Consider the following 20438-nt stretch of genomic DNA (forward strand, 5'->3'; position numbering starts at 1 on the left):
GGAACCACATAGATACCAAAATCTACAGATGATCAAGTCCCTTATACAAAATAGTGTAGTATTTGCATAGAACCTGCACACATCTTTTGAAAGACGTTAAACCATCCTTGGGTGACTTATAATACCTAACATAGTGTAAATACTATTTAAATAGTTGTTATGCTATCCTGTTTAGGGAATAATGACAAGAAAGTCTGTCCATGTTGGGTACAGACAGAATTTATTATTTAAAAAAAATATTTTTGGATCCATGGTTGGCTCTATCGGTAGATGTAAAACTAGTGGGGGAACCAGTGGATATGGAGGGCCATATTTATAATTTTAAATTACCCCAGTTATAATCCTCATGATACAGAAAAACCATAATTGACAAATCTAACCACACTATGAGTTACTAAAATTTCAAAAGGCCAAAAAACCCAGGTCAGAAGAATGAATTTGTTTCAAGTGAAAAATTTACCCAACCTGATTCATCATATGATCCAGGTCACAGACCCAAATCTGATAACTTAAGAGGATAATCCACCATGTACAAAATAATACTAATTGCTGTGACAATTTCTTCTACACCAGAAATGCAAATTGTTCAGTCTGGTTCTGTTGAAGGAAGTTAATTTAAACACCAATATTTAAAATAACAAGCTAGTTTTGCTCAAGGCTCAAAAACACATACATATATATAAACCAGGAAATATACGCAGGTTGGTAGATATAACCCAATGCTGGAACTGTACATGTAATAGACTGATTTCATAACATACTCCAAAACTTCTGTATCTAATAATTTTTACTTAAAAGTAGTCCAGTGTTGGGCTGGGGATTTAGCTCAGTGGTACCATCGCCTGCCTCACAAGCACAAGGTCTCGAGTTCGATCCCCCATACCAAAAAAAAAAAGTCCAGTGTTGACCTTTACTAGGTCCTAGAATATTTTTTGAAATATGTTCAACTGTTATAATTTTTAAGTTCCTTAAGAATGGATTTGATTTATGAGATGAGACAGAAGTCATTAAGAAAGACAGCTGGTAAACAGATGAAACTAAATAAACTTAACTTCTTTTGGTTACAAAAAAGAAAAAAAAGATTGACTTTAAGGTAATATGGTTGGTTTTCTTAAAATAACCAGAAAAGCAAATATAAAGCAGGAAATCCAGGCATTTTGAGCAGCCACATTATCTGTGCTAAGTGTACAACTACCCCCAAAGTTTTCTTTTTTCCTATGCCATGTTCTCTATCACCTATTTAGTTCTACAAATTCTAAACAATAATTGAATAAGGGACCATACTGGCTTCTCATACAGACTATCTCATTTAATCCATGTATCAACACTACTCAATATTATTATCACCATTCCAAAGATGAAGAAACTGAGGCTGAATGTTTTAAGTTGCCAATTTATAGAGGTAATAAAGGGCATACAGAAATTACTACCTTGTAGAATTTATATACCAAATACATGTGTATCACAGACCTGACCTATTTAGGTTTGTTTTTTTGGTTTTTTTGGTACCGGGGATCGAACTCGGGACCTTGTGCTTTTGAGGCAAGGAGTGGAACAACTGAGCTAAATCCACAGCCCCCTATTTAGGTTTTTGATCTATACTTTCTAACTTTCTTCATTCTGTTCCTCTAAGCAATGTTAATTTTGTATATTTCACCCTTTGCCACAACGTAGTGCAATCATTCACTTATCAATATTCCGACTCAATTATGAGTTTCTGGAGAGAATGTGCCATACCTTGTTTCTTTCCATAGTTTCAGAACACAGGCCCAGACATAGCACATCTATATAAATTGCTTGTCAGTGGCCTAACTGTGGCTTGGGGACGATATTTTACGAGCTGCTTGAGGATGCTGACTCTCACATACCATTACTGGAGAACTAGCTGTTCCTTTATCTCTAAGACACCCAACAAGCACCAGCATAGCTAGGGAGGGCCAAGGCAGAAAGAGTATTCAATATGATCAACCCCTAGCAGTAAGGCTTTTCTGAATATCTTAACACCACTGTGTGCACTGTATAGGGATTTCCCTTGTTACGTTTAAGAACTGCACTCACATCAGTTGGCCTCCAACAGTTCATACACATTATAAGACTAAATTACAGCACAGCACCACATTCACATGCAAGAATATAAACTAAAAAAAAAAAACAAACTACTATGAGAAAATGTGAATAAACAAATAGCATAAGATAAAGTCTTGCCACAAGCTTTTAATTATAATACTAGAGTCCCAAGGGGCAAGACCACACAACTGATATGCTTTCCCACACAAGAAACTACAGAGTCAGTGGTTAACGGCATTTTGAGAATGTTACAGTATAATTACAAAATTACTCTGGTTAATATTTAAGGAGACAGCAAGTCCTTCAAAATAAAAGGAATATTTACAAGAGTAAATCTCTTTTTAAATATTAAAGGTCTTAGAACTTAGAAGAAATGCAAAAATACGAATGATGCCATAGTAAAACTAGTTAACGTAGTTACTAATGTCTTTATTCTTTTAGGGGAATTTTTATCTAATAAATGCTAAAGCTTTGGTTTCAGGTTTCTTCCATTTCAAGAGATTATTAATATGAGCCCTTCTGTAGTAGCACTTATCTTCCTCTTCCTGCCCTCCCCCAGCCTGTAGCCCACCCTTGACTTGTCTGTTCTTTAACCTTTCAGACAGGCAGTGACCAATGTGTGTAACTCTTGAGTAAGAAGCTGAAATGACAGCACCATATATGACTGTCTTGACTCTCTTAGTATTAGTCTTATAGAACACCAATTTAATTCTTAGAAAACACAGGAAGCTCAAAGTTCTAGGAAAAGTTAATAATAATTGATTTGTTCTGGCCGCTCAGGAAATGCACAGCAAGGATCTGTGTTCTATGCAAAGACCAACAATAAATCCATCTAGTAATGCCTACCACCCAGGGACTGGGAAAACAGAAAAAAAGCATGGAGTAAATGAACAATGACTAAAAAGTACAGGAAGAAAGCAACATCAATTTGGGGTTGAGATGGCACAGGGCAGATCTGTGTGCTACACAGACCGAAGCAGAAGGAAGATTATTTGCTAGAGGAGAAGAGACTATCAAGGATGGGGTGAGCATGGAGTGCAAGTGGACACAAGCTAGAGCAGGCAAGGGCAGGGGTGATGGGCTGGGTTATGAGAGATAACAACAACAAAAGACTGGAGGTGGCAGATAGGAAGGAGGCATACCTACATCAAGGGAAAGAAAGAGAATAAAAAGCATTCCAAGTGGGAGACAGAGTCATGAGCAAGGCAGAGTAAGTGAAATAGAAATCAAACCAAGAACTGTAGAGAGATAAGAAAAAGCCATACCAATGGGACCCAGTGATAAAGAGAAAGGGTAGAAAGTGAAGAAGTAAGAGTGAAGAGAAACTGGCCTACTAGAGAGAGAAACAGTAAAATTAACAAAATGTTTTATGGACTTTTGTTTCATCAAATTAAAAATCTCTTCTTTTTCTTACATTTCTCCTTGTGGAGTAAAACTTGATTCTTAAGAGCAAAATTTTCTACAATTTACAGAAAATTATTGATGAGGTCTACTCACCATTAATTGTGATGAGGTCCTAACAAGTAAGAAAGGCTGAACACAATTAACTCAAGCCAACTACTCCTACTTTTGGCAGTGCTGGAGATTGAACCCAAGGCCTCACCAGCACTACGCAAGTGCTCATCACTGAGCTACATTCCCAGCCCAGGTCAAACACTCTTAACTCCAACCAACAAAATAATTTCTCACTGAAAATGTGTATATGTACATTAATGACCTTAATGACACTTTCATTTGTTAATTACAAAAACGTTTCCCCTTTTTTGTGCTTAGCAGTATTGAGAGAAATCTTTGCTCCTTACTGTAAGATAAGGTAACCTATCAATGTTGCTAAAAAGAAGTTTGATATAAGCTTTCATAGAAGGTTAAAAGATTTTATAAATTTTCTATTAAAGTTCTATCACTCGTGTTTTCCTGGTCTCCCAAGAAAATGGAAATAGAACATGAAGACCCTGATTTCTATCTAGAAAATAAGAACAACAACAAAACACTGGCCAGAACATAAAACTAGTAAAGATGAACAATGTGGAAAAGAATGGAAACTATTCTATTCGTGATCCTGGAAAATAACCCAAGGGAGAATAGCAAGTGTACCAAAGGTCTATTTATGAAGATGAAATTCTTAAACTGAAAAAATATAATAATCAGGTCTTCAGTGCCAAAAACCTGTTCAACAAAAAAGTAGGCATTTACAGAGGCTGGACACAGATAAAGGAAGATGAAACTATAGTTGCAATGAATATGAACAAGAAGCATCACATCATTATAAAGAAATAATTCATCTACACACCACACCCTTTAGTAATTACTCAATAAGAGTCCATTTCTGGGAGCCAATATCCCAACGTGTGATTCGTATTTCTCCTCCTACTGAGGTGACTTTTCTACCCATCCATAAAACTCTGATCATAAGTAGATTGGACTATTGCAGTAGTGGAAAATAAATATAAATAAAGTGTGGGCCAGGGATTTAGCTCAATGCTTCCACTGCCTGCCTCGCAAGAAGGCCCAAGTTCGATCCCCGGTACCAAAAAAAATAAATAAAATAAAGTGGATGGGTTAACAAAGATAATGTAAGAAATACATAAAGAAGCATGCTAGGATCTTAGCACTCATATTATCATAACTATCTTCTTTCAGCTGCTCAAATATCTTAAATGACATTGGAGTTGCTTCTTGAAATGCACCTTCTCTTCAGTTTTTTAACATTCTTCTACAAATATCTTAACGAGTCCTCAGGCCATCCAGTCCACTCACAGGTATTATTTACTTCTGCAAATGGTTGCCGTTTGGGGAGACTTCTTGAAGGAATAAACCTGGTCTGTTGGTCTCTACTGAGGATATGCTGAAACTAGGATTATCTCTCATATTCAAAGATGACATGGAAGCCAACTGTGCTGTTTCCAAGGTAAGAGGCCTTAAAAAAAGAAAAGTTACAAATCAACCAGATTTTTAAAATGACTGTAATAATGCAGTGCAAATTTTCACATAATATTGTATTTTAGTTAAGATTAAAAATAATTCCACTAAGAAATTTTAATGTTTCACTTCAGCATAAAAATACAGTATTTAAAAAAAAATTAAAAGAGTACCACAGAGTAGACAATAAAAGTGTTGCAAATAATCAATAATCCCTGACATTAACAAAAAGCATCAGTTAAAACTGTGGAAATTTTGGTGACTGACTTTTCGATCTTTACTATGGCCAGGACAGCAGACAGACTTTGACAAAACAACATTTCTCTGCATTCATATCCTTCCTGGAAATGGTATGAACTAGGGCATTTTATATTCAGCTATACAAGGAGCTACTAGAACGATGATGTAGAAAACTTCAAGTCACAACATTGTGGAATTATACATTATCTGGTGATAATCCTGTACCACCAAACCAACTCTCAGCAAGTTGTTTTGCTTTGCCCCGATTTTCTTATCTATAAAATACAGGGCTGGTTGCTTTTACAGGGGGAAGAAGCACTCAGAATACAGACATCTGGGTGCTGTGGCAGCCCTACAGAATCTGCATCTCTGGGCTAGGAGAAGATACCTGTTCCTTTTATAATAAACTCTGGGCCATTCTGACGTATACTCCTGGTTAACAAACTAGATCATGTTCAGGATCCAGTTCCACAACCGTATAATTCATAAATGGGGTAGTAGAGACTTCATATGAAATTATCCTAGCTTCACAGGCTTAACATAAATGAATCAGTGTGTCCTACTTCTGCTTAAAAACCCTCCATTCAGAAAGGGTCTGTAGTTACTTTGAATATGCCAATTGGATAAACACTTCAATATAGATCATTTCAACTCAAATTTTCCAAGTTAGTTCCCCAGATATTTAAATAGAATACAAGCTGCAGGGTAATATTTATAAAATGCTTCTATGCAGGCTCTCTCCAAATAGGTGATGTTAAAAATGATAGCAACACATGTCATTTCTTCACTGACTGAAATTCTGAAGCAACCCAAGGCAATGACATAACAGCCTTTCCAGTGGAAATGGCCTGTAATACAGAATACTATACCTGCAAAGTTTGCATCCACCCTGGCTGCTAACCAGGTCTGTGGCCCGTGATTCACTCAAGGGCACTTCCCCCTGATTCCTGGACAACAGGTGTGGTGATGTGTCTACTCCCCTATCTGTGAAGTCATCTAGGTTCAGTGGTTGTTGATGCCCCATACCTTCAAAGGAACAGTAAGCTCACAACAAAAGGGATACATAATTGGGCTTTTGGAGAATATCATTTTTCTTCATCTTGCTGCATATTGTTTGTAGGCCCTCATCTAAGTCCACATGGCTTCAAAGTGACTAATCCAAGTCTGTCACCAAAGTAATGCATAATTTTACATTTTTCTCCCACCAAAAAATATTACTTGGCTAGGAAAGGCCTCCTGACCCCAATAGGACTCCTTATTGTTCAACACAAGCTGAAAAGGTGGATCAGAATTCCATGAAGGACAAAGCAAACGGACAGAGGTATGTGAGAAGCCACCAGGAACACGCATATCACAAGAAATTTTTGCTATTAGAATTTTAAATCTAGTAAATATTTTAAAACAAAAAGCGGTAAGTATCAAATGTCATTCAGTAGTATCTTATTTGGGATAAGGTGGGTTTTTGTTTGCTTATTTTATAGTACCAGGGTCTGAATCCAGAGCCTTTGCACTGAGTTATATTTTTAGTCACTTTTTTACGTTTTGAGATATGGTGTCCCTAAGTCACTAATTTGGCCAGTTTGTGATCCTCCTGACTCAGCATTCCAGGGTGCTGGGATTACAAATATTTGCAATCACTCCTGATATTTGGTATTAGTTTTGACACTAAATTAGCAGGAAAAGTCATTATTCTGGATCCTGGTAAATCATTATCTAAAGTACAACCGATATAAAAAGTTAAAATCCCTTGAGACTCAATTTAGTTTCTCTTTCCTCCTCTTGAATCCCTTTGACCATTTCATCATCAACCTCTTCTATTTGGAAAATCCAACACTGTTTCTGCAGCTCAGAGCCATTGCAATTTTAAGCCACTTTGAAATTAAAAAAACAGGATCTTTTACAGCTGTAAACATTGTATACATGGTGAGAGCTCTCTCTGAAGTAAAAAGTAAAACTTCCCAGAGAAGCTACACTGACAAGAGCTAGGCTGCCTCTTTATTACCTGTGTCACAATCTTGGGCAAGAAAATGACTTTGCTGTGCCCCTATTGTTTCAGCTGACAAATAGGATAACTGTACCTACTTCAAAGGATTGCTGTGAGATTCAAATAAACATGTCAAGGGGCCTGGGACATTTGGCACATTTAAAGCACTACCTAAATGTTTGGTATTATTATGTTTTATTTAGCTTCAAATTCTCATTTGGTTTCATAGATGGCACAAGGTTTGCCCACCTAATGTGTTACCTATGGTTTTGATTATCTTTGATGTTTCCATTTTGCACAATCAATAATTTAAACCTACTCTGTGTACCTTACACTGGACACCAAGGCAATTCTCAAAACTAGTATTGCATAGGTTTGTTTTTTGGTACCGGGGATTGAACTCGGGTCCTTGCACTTGCACAGCAGGTGGTAAAACCACTGAGCTAAATCCCCGGCCCAAAACCAGTATTGTATAAATAACATATTACTTGACCTTGAGGAGGTCAAGTGGGGAAAGACACTACATGAAGCATTTATGTAACAATATAAAGCTAAGAAGTGTGTAGTATAAAGTCAAGGTTCAAAGAGCTCACTGTTGGCTGCAGACTTTGTATCCTACATTTAAAGGTACTTGAATCTTTGTAAATGAAAACAGGGAAGAGTACTGTTCTAGGTGTTTGGGGGAGTGGTTAAAGGTATACAAAAAAAGTTCCTCCTTTCTGGGAGCTTAAAGAGCATTTTATATGACAGCCAAGATTTTTCATTTTGTTTGTTTTGTTGGTGGTGCTTGGGATGAACACAGGGCCTGGGGCATGGTAGGCAAGCACTCTACTACTGAGCCGTATCCTCAGCCTGAGAGGCAAGTTTTGAAGTGAATGAAGAATGAGAAGGGCCTGTCTTCCTATCATAGGAAATATCATCAGTGAAACAATGTCTTATAGAGGGGAGCCATTGCTGTTACTATAGTCACTATGGTTTTCCAACAGTTACAAACATACAGAAATTCAATAATTAAGTTCTATTGTTTATAAAGCACAATAAGGGGATATTCTACATATTTTTGATACAAATAAGTAAGAGACTTATAAACATACATGGTCAGTATTATTGGGATGGGTTTTTTTGTTTTGTTTTGGTACCGGGGATCAAACTCAGGACCTTGCATTTGCCAGACAGGTGGGGTGCCACTGAGCTACATCCTCAGCTCCTATTGAGATGGTTTTTGTCAACAGTTTCTAAAATTTTGCCCAAATGAATGCCCAAATGCTTGTGCTTTGGGGTATTCTTTACCCTCACATTTTTCTTTTTTTAAATTTCATCTATCAGTGACAGCCCACAAACATCAAAACTGGGAAAGTGCCTAAGGATGCATGTGGTGGCAAGAATATGTAACAGAGAAGTATTCACTTCAAAAGAAAACACAGGTATCTTTTTCTGCTTAGATCCTTTCACTGATGCCAAATCTCCTCTCACCCCTCTCCAAAGACAAAGACTTCAGGTAAAGAAACCCTACTGTAAATACTGACTGGCAAAGCTCTCCCAATCTTTTCCTCTTCCCAGTGAGGGACCACTAGAATCTTCCAATTAGGTAAATTCCAATGTTTCAATCACAACACACATCTCTCAACACCTTCCCCAGCTTCTCCCATCCTTTCACTCACAAGGCCCAAACTGTTACATCAACCAGCATTCTCAAAATCTTAGAATAGTTATGCCTATGTAAATAATTACATTGTATCTTTGTAAACATACCCAAATAATCTTATTAAGAAAGCCAAAACTCCTTAAATTCAATCAAAACCTTAACTTCTTTCATGCACAAAGTACCAGCGTCAACAGTGCATAGTGTTTAAGACATTTAAAGTTAAACTGAAAAATTATCTGCCTACAGTGCAGATAATCTAGCATTCCTAACATTTTATGCCCAATAAAATTGTTCAAGACTCCAACAAATAGCCAGCTGTTTTTTCATCTCCTTATTTTGGTATTGGAAAATTAGTCCTCATGCTTCATTATGCCATTTGCTTATAATTACTCAGAAATTAAATATGTAAAAAAGGGGTCATTTAAGAGGACATTAAGGCTTTCGCCAAATTTACCTTTTTGCTATGTCCTGTAATAGTCCGTTTACTATGTGACAATGTTATATAATGGGAACTTGGAAAATAAGAGATACAAGGCTTTGGAAACTATTGAATATCCATTAGTTTCAAAGCCATCTTCCAACTTGAAAAACACACTAATTTACCATGAATCATTATTTATTGCCAGTACTCTTATTTTTAAAAATTGATAACAAGAGTTTAGTGTACATATTCCATATCTTGACACATTCAAATCAAACTCACATATTTAAATATTTTTGAGCAAGCTATAGGTATACAAAGAGTTATCCCTTAAGATTAAATCAGCTAAAGCATTCAAGACCACTTGGGAAAGGCCCAGTAAACAATGTTACTACTACGGGCCCCTGAATTTAGCTCAGTGGTTCTGCCACCTGCCTTGCAAGCTCAAGGTCCCAAGTTCGATCCCCCTGTACAAAACAACAACAACAACAAAAAAACTAATGTTACTACTCAACATTGCCTACTACTAGTTTTCCTAATGTCCCTGATTTCAAACTAAAAAGCTGCAAAATTATGTCTGTGATTATGTATGCACAAGGAAACATATACATTAACACTACGAAGAAAGCTGGTGTTGTTATAGTACCATATAAGGAAGGGTCTTAATCTGGTGAAAGATGAGATTAACTGAACCAGATGATTCTTAAAGGCCAGAAAACTTGCTTCGGGCACTGTTACCTCTTTCTCTGCTTATCTCTTAGGAATATAACCTTTACATGGTCTCATATGAATCATACTTAGCAGTCAACTGAAACCGGAGAACTCGCTCAAAGTGAATAGTTAAGTCAAGCAGGTGGATGAGCGGCCCCTTACTTTCAAGGCTGCCCCAACCCTTGAAATCTGATCTTTTCAATACTGATCTGAAATCCTACCGAAAGCCATGACCTGTCTCGTGCTGGAAAACACATTTTTCAAGTCACTACACACATCTTTACATATCCGAAAGTCATTCAAACTAACAAGGCTACAGCATCCTGGCCACATCTGTCTTCAAAACCCTCCACCAGTCTCGGCCCCACGTCGCCTCCTGCGCTCAGAACTGCGGAGGAGCGCGGAGCTCGGCCTTCCTCGGAGCCGCCCGCCCGGCCCCGGCCCCGGCCCCGGCCCGCTGGCAAGGGCTCTCCGCGGGCGCGGACCTCGGACGCCGCGCCACACAGCCCTCCCCGGGACTGCGGGGACGGCGGCCCGGGCCGCGAGGGAGGGAAAGGCGGCCCACTCCACTCACGCGCCCGGGGACGGCACCGGGCCGACGCCCCTTCTGTTGCGTTCAGAAACTGAAAGGGGAAAAGGCAAGGGAAAAAAAAAAGACCTGGCTCCTCGTGTCCTCCGGAAGCCGGCGGCGGCGGCAGGAAGTGACGCAGGAGGTCGCGAGCCCCGGCCCGGCCCGCAGGACTCCGGAGAGACCCGCGGCCCTCGGCCGCTCACCGCGAGCAGCGTGAGTGACCCGCGCCCCGCCGCCCCGCCGCCCCGCCGCCCCGCCGCCCCGCCGCCCCGCCGCCCCGCGCGTCACCGGCCCCGCCCCGGCCCCCGCCCCAGCCCTCACCGCGCGGCGACGTCTGCGCCGAGAGGGCCGGCCTGCCGGGGAAGGGCGGTGTCCGCGCGACCCGGCCCAGGTCACCCATCCCGCCGCACCTGTGCCCAGGGCGGCCTTCTGAGAGGCCGACGCGGCGGGGGCCTCGCGGGTGTCGTGACCCGTGCACGAGCGAGCGCGACCTGCATGCCCGAACCCGCGGGGAGGCCGGTGAGCTCGGGCCCTGCTTCGGAAAAACAGCCCTTCGGGTTTCAAAGAGAGAAAGGAAACTCCGTTTACTTACTTAGTGGATTTTGTGGTGCAGAACCCTCTGGAGTCACTTTGGCAATCCTATATCTGTCAGAAAAGAACAAGGTTGGGCCAGGGATTTAGCTCAGTGGTTCTGGCGTCTGCTGCGCAAGCACAAGGTCCCAAGTTCGATCCCCAGTACCAAAAAAAAGAAAGAAAAGAACAAGGTTGTAAGAGACAAGAATGGTAACATTCCAGGCATTCCAGGCAGGATAAGTGATATTTCATTTTAAAGCCGAGCAGACATGGTATCAGGAACCCGAAGTCAGGACTCATTTGCTTAGGGTACTGTCACAAGAGTCCTGGAGAGGCACTGCCTAAAGTTTGACCTAGAAAAGTTTAACCTAAACTTATCAACCTAAAACTGAGACCTAGTTAATGCATTTTGGCAGCTTTATATCTGGACGTTCATGTTCACCAGGGACTTAATTCAGCTCATTGTACTGTCTTCCTTCTGAAATACTACTAATTCAAGCATTACATCACAGGAGAACTGTGAAAAGAGGTCAGCTTTCTCCAAGAGCCCCAAATGGCTCCCAAAGCACATATTGGTAATCTTGCTGAAATATTAACCTGCCAGAAATGAAACACTCTGAAGGCCCCGGGTGTTCTGTGGTGGCCTGTTCAAGCCACTCCACCCGTGATGTGTGTACACCTGGTCAGAGTGTGGCACGCTGGTAGAAGATGGTCAAAGTTCAGGCCACGTGTGGGCCATGGATCTGTCCTGTGTGCTGGAGCATTCTTTATTTCTGGCAGTCTTACAAAGCATGGCGTTGGTCATGATGAGGACTGGGCAAGAAAGGCCTACCTCCGTGTAAATCTGGCACAACTACGCTACTCAAAATAACTCAAGTGCTAGTTTCTGTAACTGTGGAATAGCAGTGTCATTGCATACCGATGTTGTATAATGTGTTATATAATTCACATTAAAATTTTACCATTTGGGGTCAGCAGTAATTAGAAATTCTTTCCTAAATATAATTAAGAGGTGAAATAGTCATAGCAGGAGAAATCAAGTGCTGAGTAGGAACACACACCATTTATTGAGTGACACATTATCAGAATTTTGTGAAAAGTTGAAGCAAGAAATTAACCCGGCTCAGGTCCATTCAGTATTAGAAAGCAGGCAGGAAATTACTTATGTAATTTGTCAGAAAAATGTCCTAATGGCCATTGCTGCATTGTTCCTTGTTTCTCCTCAATTTGAAAATAACTCCCAGTCCTAAAAGCTACAACCCTTGCTGCATAATCATCTGGGCCTCTGTAGCATCTCAAATCGGACCCTCAAACTTGTATTTCCCCCCACCCCCGCTCTGTTTCTTTTTGTTTTTGTTTTTTTGGCCAGCCGTGGTCATTGTTATTTTAACATTTTGGCATAAATCATACAGACAGTTATAGTGTCTGGTCTTCCCGAATTCTTCATCTCTAAAGTAGTTTGATTACATATTATAAATCATAATGTTAATTTCAGAGAACCTCTGGAGTTGTGTTAAAGAATAAGAATGGAAAATGGGACCATGCCCTCCACCTCCCACGCTATAAAAATATATGTATACTCAGTCTTTAATATCTAGGAATTAGATACAATCTATGTTTAATATTTTGATGTTGAACCTATAAAATTTTATAAAGTATTATTTTTATTGTTTCCTGGCTAACTTTCATAAGGCCAATCTTTATTTTTATCAGAAACCAATGGTGTTTTAGAGAAGTTACTCTTGACTTCAGTTTCAGGAGTTTCAGTTAAATGGCTGTTCATGGTATTCACTTTATTCTAAATAAGTACTGCACATCCCCAAATAACTGACAAAGACTTCAGATATCAGAAAGGGGCAAACATGCCACCTGGTTTAGGAGCAAGCCTGTCCCTAAATTTTGATCACTTTATTCAGAGCTAAGCAAGAAGAAGGAAAACCAAATGTCCTTACTCAGACCAACTTCCTGAGCCAAATTGACATTAATGAACATGTGGATGGTTTACTGGACAGACTGCAAGGTGTTCTAGTGGAGGAATTCCTACAATGTCTTCATTATTGTATGCAACTTAGAAACAATTGCAAAACAACTTATACATTCCAGATACACCTTTTCTTGGTATTAAAAAATGGCTATCTTATTCTTAGAAACTACAGTACAGTTATCACCTATCATTACTACCATTTTTTCCTTTCTATTGTATCTAAAACAACACTTCTGCATCTCTTTCACATATGAGGTCCTATATAAAGGAGGAACATTTCTTTAAACTCAAAATTCAATTGATTTTGCAAACAGGAAATCATTCCTCTTTTACTTGCTCTTTGATACACCTTTTTTTTTTATAGAGTCACAGCTGTATAAATAGCAAAATAGAAGTTTTTATCCCATAGCTTCTGTCAGGCAGATTTGACCCCAGGCCACACCTGAGTCCAGCTCCAGACTCAGCTTGGTGGAGCCTGTGGAAGAGTACTGGTAGGGCCATCATGTCCTTTCCAGGCAGTGGTCATCAGGGAGATGCTGTTCTGAGTGTCGTAGCCAGCTCAAGTTTTGGGTCTCTGTTTTCAAGGGTTCTATTGCTTTCATCTGGATGATAGTTATAATTTTCAGTGTCCATCCTTTTAATGGACATTGCAATGTCCATCCTTTTAATAATATTTTTATCCTTAATTTTGATCTCTATATGGGAGCTATAATGTTTCAAAGTTAAAAGTAAGGGTCAGGGCAGGGGATTTAGCTCAGCAGCACTGCATCTGCCTCAAAAGCACAAGGTTCTGAGTTTGGTCCTCAGTACTGCAAAAAAAAGAAAAGTGGGGGGAGATGTGTTTGTGCTTTAATTATCTAGACTGGAGGTCAGTCAACATTTTTTTTTAGTAAACTTTTTCTTAAAGGGTCAGATTGAAAATATTTTAGGCGTTGTGGGCTGTGAGGCAAATCAAGGATGTTACACAGATACTTAGAAACACTTAATATATGCCCATGTAGGGTCCTGGAGTGTAGTTCAGTGGTGAAGTGAATTTAGGAAAGGAAGGCCCTAGGTTCAATCCCCAGCACCAAACAATGTAAATGAATAAATAATATGTATCTAGTTAGAAACATAAAGCCGATCTTGACTTGTGGGCTATATAAAAACAAGTGGTAAGCGGGGCATGGTGGCGCACACCTGTAATCCCAGCACTCAGGAGGCTGAAGCAGGTAGATTGCCACAAGTTTGAGGCCAGGCTGGACTACATAGTAAGTGAGAGACTAGCCTAACCTACGTAGTGAAACCCTGTCTCAAAAAACCAAGACCAGAGACAAAACAAAACAGGCTGTGGACTGGATTTAGCCAGCAGCCCATGCATTTGCCAACACTCCTTTCTTTTCTCTCTTACAGCCCCATGGCTGGGAGTTACAGAGTCATGGGGGACGACGGTTCTATTGATTACACTGTTCATGAGGCCTGGAATGAAGCCACCAATGTCTACCTGATTGTGATCCTTGTTAGCTTCGGTCTCTTCATGTATGCCAAAAGGTAGATTTGTTAGTATCTCAACATAGATATGACTCTGGGCTTTTAAGAGTTTTATAGGATTTTTCTGAATTGAATGCACAAAAAATAATTTTGTCAGAATGTTTGTTTCTGTTATAACAGGGGCACTGTCACTCTGGTTCAAGGGCTGGTGGTGTCTGGGGGTTGGCTTTGAAAGCACCATTCCCCTAGAGGTACAGGTTTAAGTACAGCTCCCAGGCCTGGGGCCAGACGCTCTACCCTCCTATTCTGTCACTTCTAAGGTAGCCCAATTTTATTATCACTCTAGGTTCATTGCTACTCAGCCTGGGTTCATTGCTACACCACATTTTTTTTTTTGATCCGCAAGTCCCTGAAATGCAGAAACACTAATTCCTCTGTATTCAGCAAATCTCCTTGCTCATTTTAAGCTTTTCCTTGATTTTTGTGCATGATGCTATCAAGGCATTTATAAACAGTACTGCTATTATCTGACTACTTGTGTTTTATTTACAAAAACTTTAGCCTCTTGAGAACAAGGGCCTTGTCTTTTACCTCTGTGTCCTGGATGTGGCACATGTTGTGAATCATCAATATTTTCTGAGATTATAATCTTATAGAAATCAATATAAATCTGTATTCTACATTGTTTTTGTATTTTAGGAATAAAAGGAGAATTATGAGGATATTCAGTGTGCCATCCACAGAAGAAACTTTGTCAGAGCCCAACTTTTATGACACAATGAGCAAAATTCGTTTAAGACAACAACTGGAAATGTATTCCATTTGTAAGTATAGCCTGTGCTAAACTATATACATAAGCATGTTTAAAATAGATGTTTTGGAATTGAGTCAAATTAGCAAAAGGGTTAGGTTCTCAAAAATAGTTGGTTATATAAAACTTAGTACCTCTTTTCAGATGCTTAACCCAGTTTCAGCAAAGGCAAATTTACTATGAAATGTATTGCCACAAGACCCTCTCCAAGACCCTGGGAAGTACCTTAGCAATGTTCAGATGCTTGCATGTTTGACAGTTGTATAAAAATTAAGATTTTACCCATTAGTTGAGACTACTATCTCTTTCTATTCTAATTTTTCCTCCTTTGCATGTCCCTTCATGTGGCATGGCATTAAAGTGGCTAAAGACTGCAAGCCAAAGTAGTATAGTAGGCAATGAAGAAGGAACAAAGTTCAGAATGTATGGAGCCAGAATGAATTGTACATCTAAGCCATAGTCTTTTACACTATAAAAGAATGAGGTGTGGTTTCCATGGTGTATTGTTAAGTGTGAAAAGACTATATACTAGGCTGCTGCCGCTGTAAAATCAATGACCACAACATCCCTTTTATATTTATATGTAATATAAATGTTTGATATTACTATGGCAGCATGGAAGGAGGCATAGAAAGATCTGTATCAGGTTATTGATGTTTGTTGCTTCATGGGAGCTGTATAGGATTTGAAGAAAACACAAAAATGTCCACTGTAAAAATATGAGTGTGTATATGCTTGCATGTGTGTGCATATACACACATGTGCCCAAACAAAGCAAGAAGCAAAATAAGATGATCAGCGAGTTTTCACTGGCATGTATCTCAGGCCAAGTGGAATTTCAGGTGAAAAAACAGAAAAAAATATATATATACCCACATATAGTTCATATAGTTGTCTGTAAATGCTGAAGTCTCTTTTATAAAATAGCATATTTGCTTATAACCTATACACATCCTACCATATATTTAAAATCTTTTCTAGGTTACTTATAATGCCTAACACAATATAAATGGTATAGAAATAGTTACTATACTGTGTTGTTTAGGCAATAATGATAAGGAAAAAAATGTATATGTGTTCAGTACAGAAGAAATTTTTTTCAATTATTTTCAATTCACAGTTGGTTGAATCCACAGATACAGAGGGCCAACTGTATGTGTAAGATAAAACCTAAAAAAATTCCTCAGCATAAATTTTACCCTAAAACCTGAAAACAGCAGATCCTTGGAAAGAACTGGGAAGGTAACTATACAACTATTACATAGGAAGGAGATTATGCTTTTCAGTTGACCGTTTTGTTTCTTTTGCATTTTTACCAATGCATGTATTACCAGTGCAAAATAAGAAATAAAACTTTATATAGCAGCATTACTCATAGTAGCCAAAAGGCAGAAATAATCTAAATGTCTTTAGCAGATGAATGCATGAACAAAATGTGGTACATATATACAATAGAATGATTCAGCCTTTAAAAAGAAGGAGATTTTGACTCATTAGGACAACATGAATGAACCTTGAAGACAGTTTGCTAATTGAAATAAGCTGGTCACAAAAGGACAAGTCTTGTTTATCTCACTTATCTGAAGCCAGTCACAGAGACAGAAAGTAGAATGGTGGTTGCCAGGGGCTGAAGATGGTGTGTGGGAAGTTAATGTTTCGTGAGTGCAGGAGTTTGCTTTGGGATGAGTTCTGTGGATGGATGGTGGTGATGTTTGTACAACTGCATAAATATACTTAATGCCAGGAAGTATACATCTAAAATATATATATATATATATATATATATATATATTTTTTTTTTTTTTACAAAAAAACTTTAAAAATTTCAAGTACTTAAAAAATGTATAGAACCTGAAACTGTATAAAAAAATTATAGGTAAAGAATTAAGTTTTCATTGATGTCTACTCAAACCACAAATTCCCTCTTACCATTAATGTATTCTGTGATTCAGCAGGTACAACCATAGACCTGTTTGATTTTTTTCCTTTTTCACTGGAAATGATGTAAAATTTATCAGAATTCCTGTTTGCAGGGTGTATTAATTTACTATTGCTACTCTAACAAATTAGCACAAACTCAGTGGGCTAAAACAATGCAAATGCATTATCTAGCCATTTTGTGGGTTAGAAGTCCCAACAAAGTCTCACTGGGCTGAAATCAGTGTGCCAGCAAGCTCCATTTCTCCAGCTTCTGGGGGTGGGGGCGGGGGACTTGTGTCTTTGCCTTCTACAGCTTTAGGCTGTGTCTTAGGTACTTCCTTATTGCTAGGACAAAATACCAACACCCGTAAGTTAAAAAGAGAAAAGGTTTATTTCAGCTCACAGCTTGTGTCAAGGTTTTAGTCCACATTCGGCAGCATGGCAGAGGGGGATTGCAGAGGAGAAACACTCCATAGCATAGCAGGGCAGGAGGCAGCGAAGCAGCAAAGCAGCAAGCAGCAAGCAGTAAATCTCCTTCTTTTTCCCTTATAATCCATTCAGGCTACAAGACCATTGGAAATGTGTCACATTTCCCTCTCCTTGTGAATTTAACCAGGAAAGGTCTCTGATATTAAGGGCCCTGTGATTAGGTGGGGCCAGATAATCCAACCATTGTCCCTTCCTCCCAAGATTCTTAGCTTAACCACACCTTCAAAGTCCCTTTTTCCCTACAAGGTAACATAGTCACAAATTGTGGGGATTAGAATATGATATATTTGGGAGTCATTATTTATATAAACAGGAATTTATTTGTGGATTTGCACATTTATTGAATCCCAATGTAATGGATCATTCTTAGTATCTATGATGCATCTTGTCCTGATAAAGTCTGCCAGTTCAAGAGCAAATAGCAAACAAAATTCTTAAAGAGAGCTCCCCAAAAGTTGTAAGCTTTAGGCTGAAAAAAGTGGATCTACCCAGAGTAGTATAAACAGGTAGAATCTCTTTCTTGGTTAGCAAAAATTTAAGAGGTACTAAGCAGTGAATGACATTCGTGATAATTTTTAGTCCTATATCTTCTCTAGTTCAAGTTAATGTAGTTTTTCTTCAATAAATATTTCTTAGAAGTATAAAAAGAATTACATATCTTTTTCTTCCAGCTTACATTTATGACAAGTTATGTTCAATAAGTTTCTTAGGGTTATAAATTATAGTCAAATTCCATACTTTGGGAACAAAAACATTATTATTAACTTAAGGTGGAAATAAAAGGTAAGAAAGAAGGAAATTATAAAACATTAATAGCTTAATTAATGTTTATCCTGTATTTTAAAGTTCATACAAAAATAGTAATAAAGTAAACATAAAAATGGATATGAGCAGTGTTGAGAAATTATAGGAGTGTGAAGTATAACTCCTTTCCTCTAAAGAAATACAGTTGGGGGCCAGGGATTTAGCTCAGTGGTGCTGCCTGCCTTGAAAGCACAAGGGCCTGAGTTTGATCCCCGGTACCAGACAAACAAACAAAAAAATGCAGTTGGTTAATTCTAAACTGATTCATTATTGAGAGTCATCACTGTGAGTCAGTGATGTTAGTTTGTAATTATTTTGTAGTTTTATTAATTTTATCTCTTTTTTTTTTTTAATAGCAAGGAAGTATGACTATCAGCAGCCACAAAGCCAAGCTGACACTGTGCAGCTCTCACTGGAATGAAATCTCAGAAAATGAGCAACAGAAGTAATTGCTAGCTGGTATGGTGACTCAAAGGCCTCTAATTCCAGCACTAGGGAGGCTGAGGCAGGACACTCACCAATTCAAGGTCAGCCTGGGCTACATAGTGAGTTCAAGTGTAGCCTGAACTACAAGGCTAGTGAGACCTGTCTCAGAGAGCAAAAATATAAAAAAAAAATTTTTTAAAGAGTAATTGTGAAAAGTACCATAGCAAATGCCTACTTCCTTCTATGAAATCACAAATGATATTTAAAAAAAAAAAAGAAAAACAAAAACTTCTCTGTGTATAAAATCATTTTATTTGTGGCTTTTCCCCATTTTTTGGTGTTATATTTTGCTTTTAAAATTACTTCTCCCTGACATTTGTTACACAAATACAAATGGCTCAAAAGGCCTAAACACAGAGCCTGCACATCCCCAGGAAGATACAGTAAGACCAGACGTGGGTTTCTCCCCCTGAGGACCTTTGATTTCTTCATGATACAATCAGTGAGAAATAAAAACGTATCTTTGGATGTGAGAATCCTGGAGTTTATGCCACCTTGATTAAAATAGTTTTGGAAAATTAAAAAATAAAAATCCAGCTGTTAGAATAACTTCTTTTTAGATTGTTTTTGTGATGAGTGCAGTATAAATAACAGACTAATTTTCATTCTTAGTACTCTTATTAAATGACTCCTTAATCAAATTAGTGGTCTTGCTTCTTCAGAACTTTTCTGTCAGGAAGCATACCCATATGATGCTACTCTTAGAAGCTTTCTGTGACTCGATTTCCCCCCCTTACTTGTGTTGCCTGTAGTTTTGCTTTTTATTCTCTATCTTTTCTATTAGGTGGGGCTTCTTTGACCCATACAGGGCCAGGCTGTAGGAACAAATGGATCCCTCTATGTAGCTGTTGGCAACTTGCTTTTCAGTCATGTCATTGTCAGTAATGTTACTCTCTGGTTTCTTCTACTTTTTAAAAAAATTTTTTTATTCTTAGACTTAAGCTTTTCTGAAGACCCTCCTATCTTGTGCCATTTTGTACTATACAGTGAAATATTTTTACTTATTTTTTTCATGTTTATTTAAATAAATGCTGGATGAAAGTAGTGGTTCAAGTATAACTCAAATAGTTTTTTAATTAAAGCTCTACTTAATTTTAAGAGTTTTTTAACAATCATTTCAAGTATTTCTTTGTTACTGTGAAACTAAAGAATATAAACTTCAAATAAAAATTAAGGTTTAGAGCAAATAAAATCAGAGAAATTGTATTTATCATCAAAAAATGTATGCAGTACTTTGTACAAGGCAAATTGTTGACCAAATGGAATGATTTTTTAAAAAATTCACAAATGAATCTGAATGCATCAACTGTATTAAAAAGTGACTAAAGGATTGTGAACAGTTT

The 20438-nt window shown here is 38.4% G+C and overlaps 2 protein-coding genes across 9 annotated transcripts in view; one reads left to right on the forward strand and one right to left on the reverse strand.

The window, feature by feature from the left end:
* Slc20a2 (solute carrier family 20 member 2) overlaps positions 1-11533 on the reverse strand; it is a 106067-nt gene extending 94534 nt beyond the window's left edge. For 3 of the 6 annotated variants that reach the window (XM_087180410.1, XM_013076046.3, XM_004855268.4), the window contains exon 1: positions 10646-10784. The gene's annotated coding sequence lies outside the window, so the exon portion shown is untranslated. Of the gene's footprint in view, positions 1-4824; positions 4985-6095; positions 10550-10645; positions 10785-11150 lie in introns of those variants that run through there. The other 3 variants (XM_021236738.2, XM_021236737.2, XM_021236739.2) reach the window with 3 other exon arrangements.
* Smim19 (small integral membrane protein 19) lies at positions 10652-19644 on the forward strand. 3 transcript variants are annotated; one of them, XR_002386338.2, is made up of 5 exons: positions 10652-10771; positions 14508-14645; positions 15285-15409; positions 16517-16638; positions 18966-19644. XR_002386338.2 is itself a non-coding variant. In XM_004855274.4 (4 exons), the coding sequence occupies exons 2-4, from the start codon at positions 14512-14514 to the stop codon at positions 19028-19030; spliced, it is 324 nt and encodes a 107-aa protein (XP_004855331.1). In that variant the 5' UTR covers positions 10652-10771; positions 14508-14511; the 3' UTR covers positions 19031-19644. The 3 variants fall into 3 exon arrangements, 2 of the variants coding, with proteins under 2 accessions (XP_004855331.1, XP_004855332.1); XM_004855274.4 differs by lacking the exon at positions 16517-16638; XM_004855275.4 differs by lacking the exons at positions 10652-10771; positions 16517-16638 and adding an exon at positions 10879-11077.
* Positions 19645-20438: the final 794 nt, after the last annotated feature.

The sequence above is a fragment of the Heterocephalus glaber genome, unplaced genomic scaffold (assembly GCF_053883595.1).
Source record: "Heterocephalus glaber isolate CG9 unplaced genomic scaffold, H.glaber_assembly_v1.0 deba00001461, whole genome shotgun sequence".
Lineage (NCBI taxonomy): Eukaryota > Metazoa > Chordata > Mammalia > Rodentia > Bathyergidae > Heterocephalus > Heterocephalus glaber.

Coding starts and splice junctions, on each gene's coding strand:
- Smim19 (XM_004855274.4), top strand. CDS start 14,512: ATGGCTGGGAGTTACAGAGTCATGGGGGACGACGGTTCTATTGATTAC. Junction 14,646..15,284: donor CTCTTCATGTATGCCAAAAG/GTAGATTTGTTA, acceptor TTTGTATTTTAG/GAATAAAAGGAGAATTATGA. Junction 15,410..18,965: donor ACTGGAAATGTATTCCATTT/GTAAGTATAGCC, acceptor TTTTTTTAATAG/CAAGGAAGTATGACTATCAG.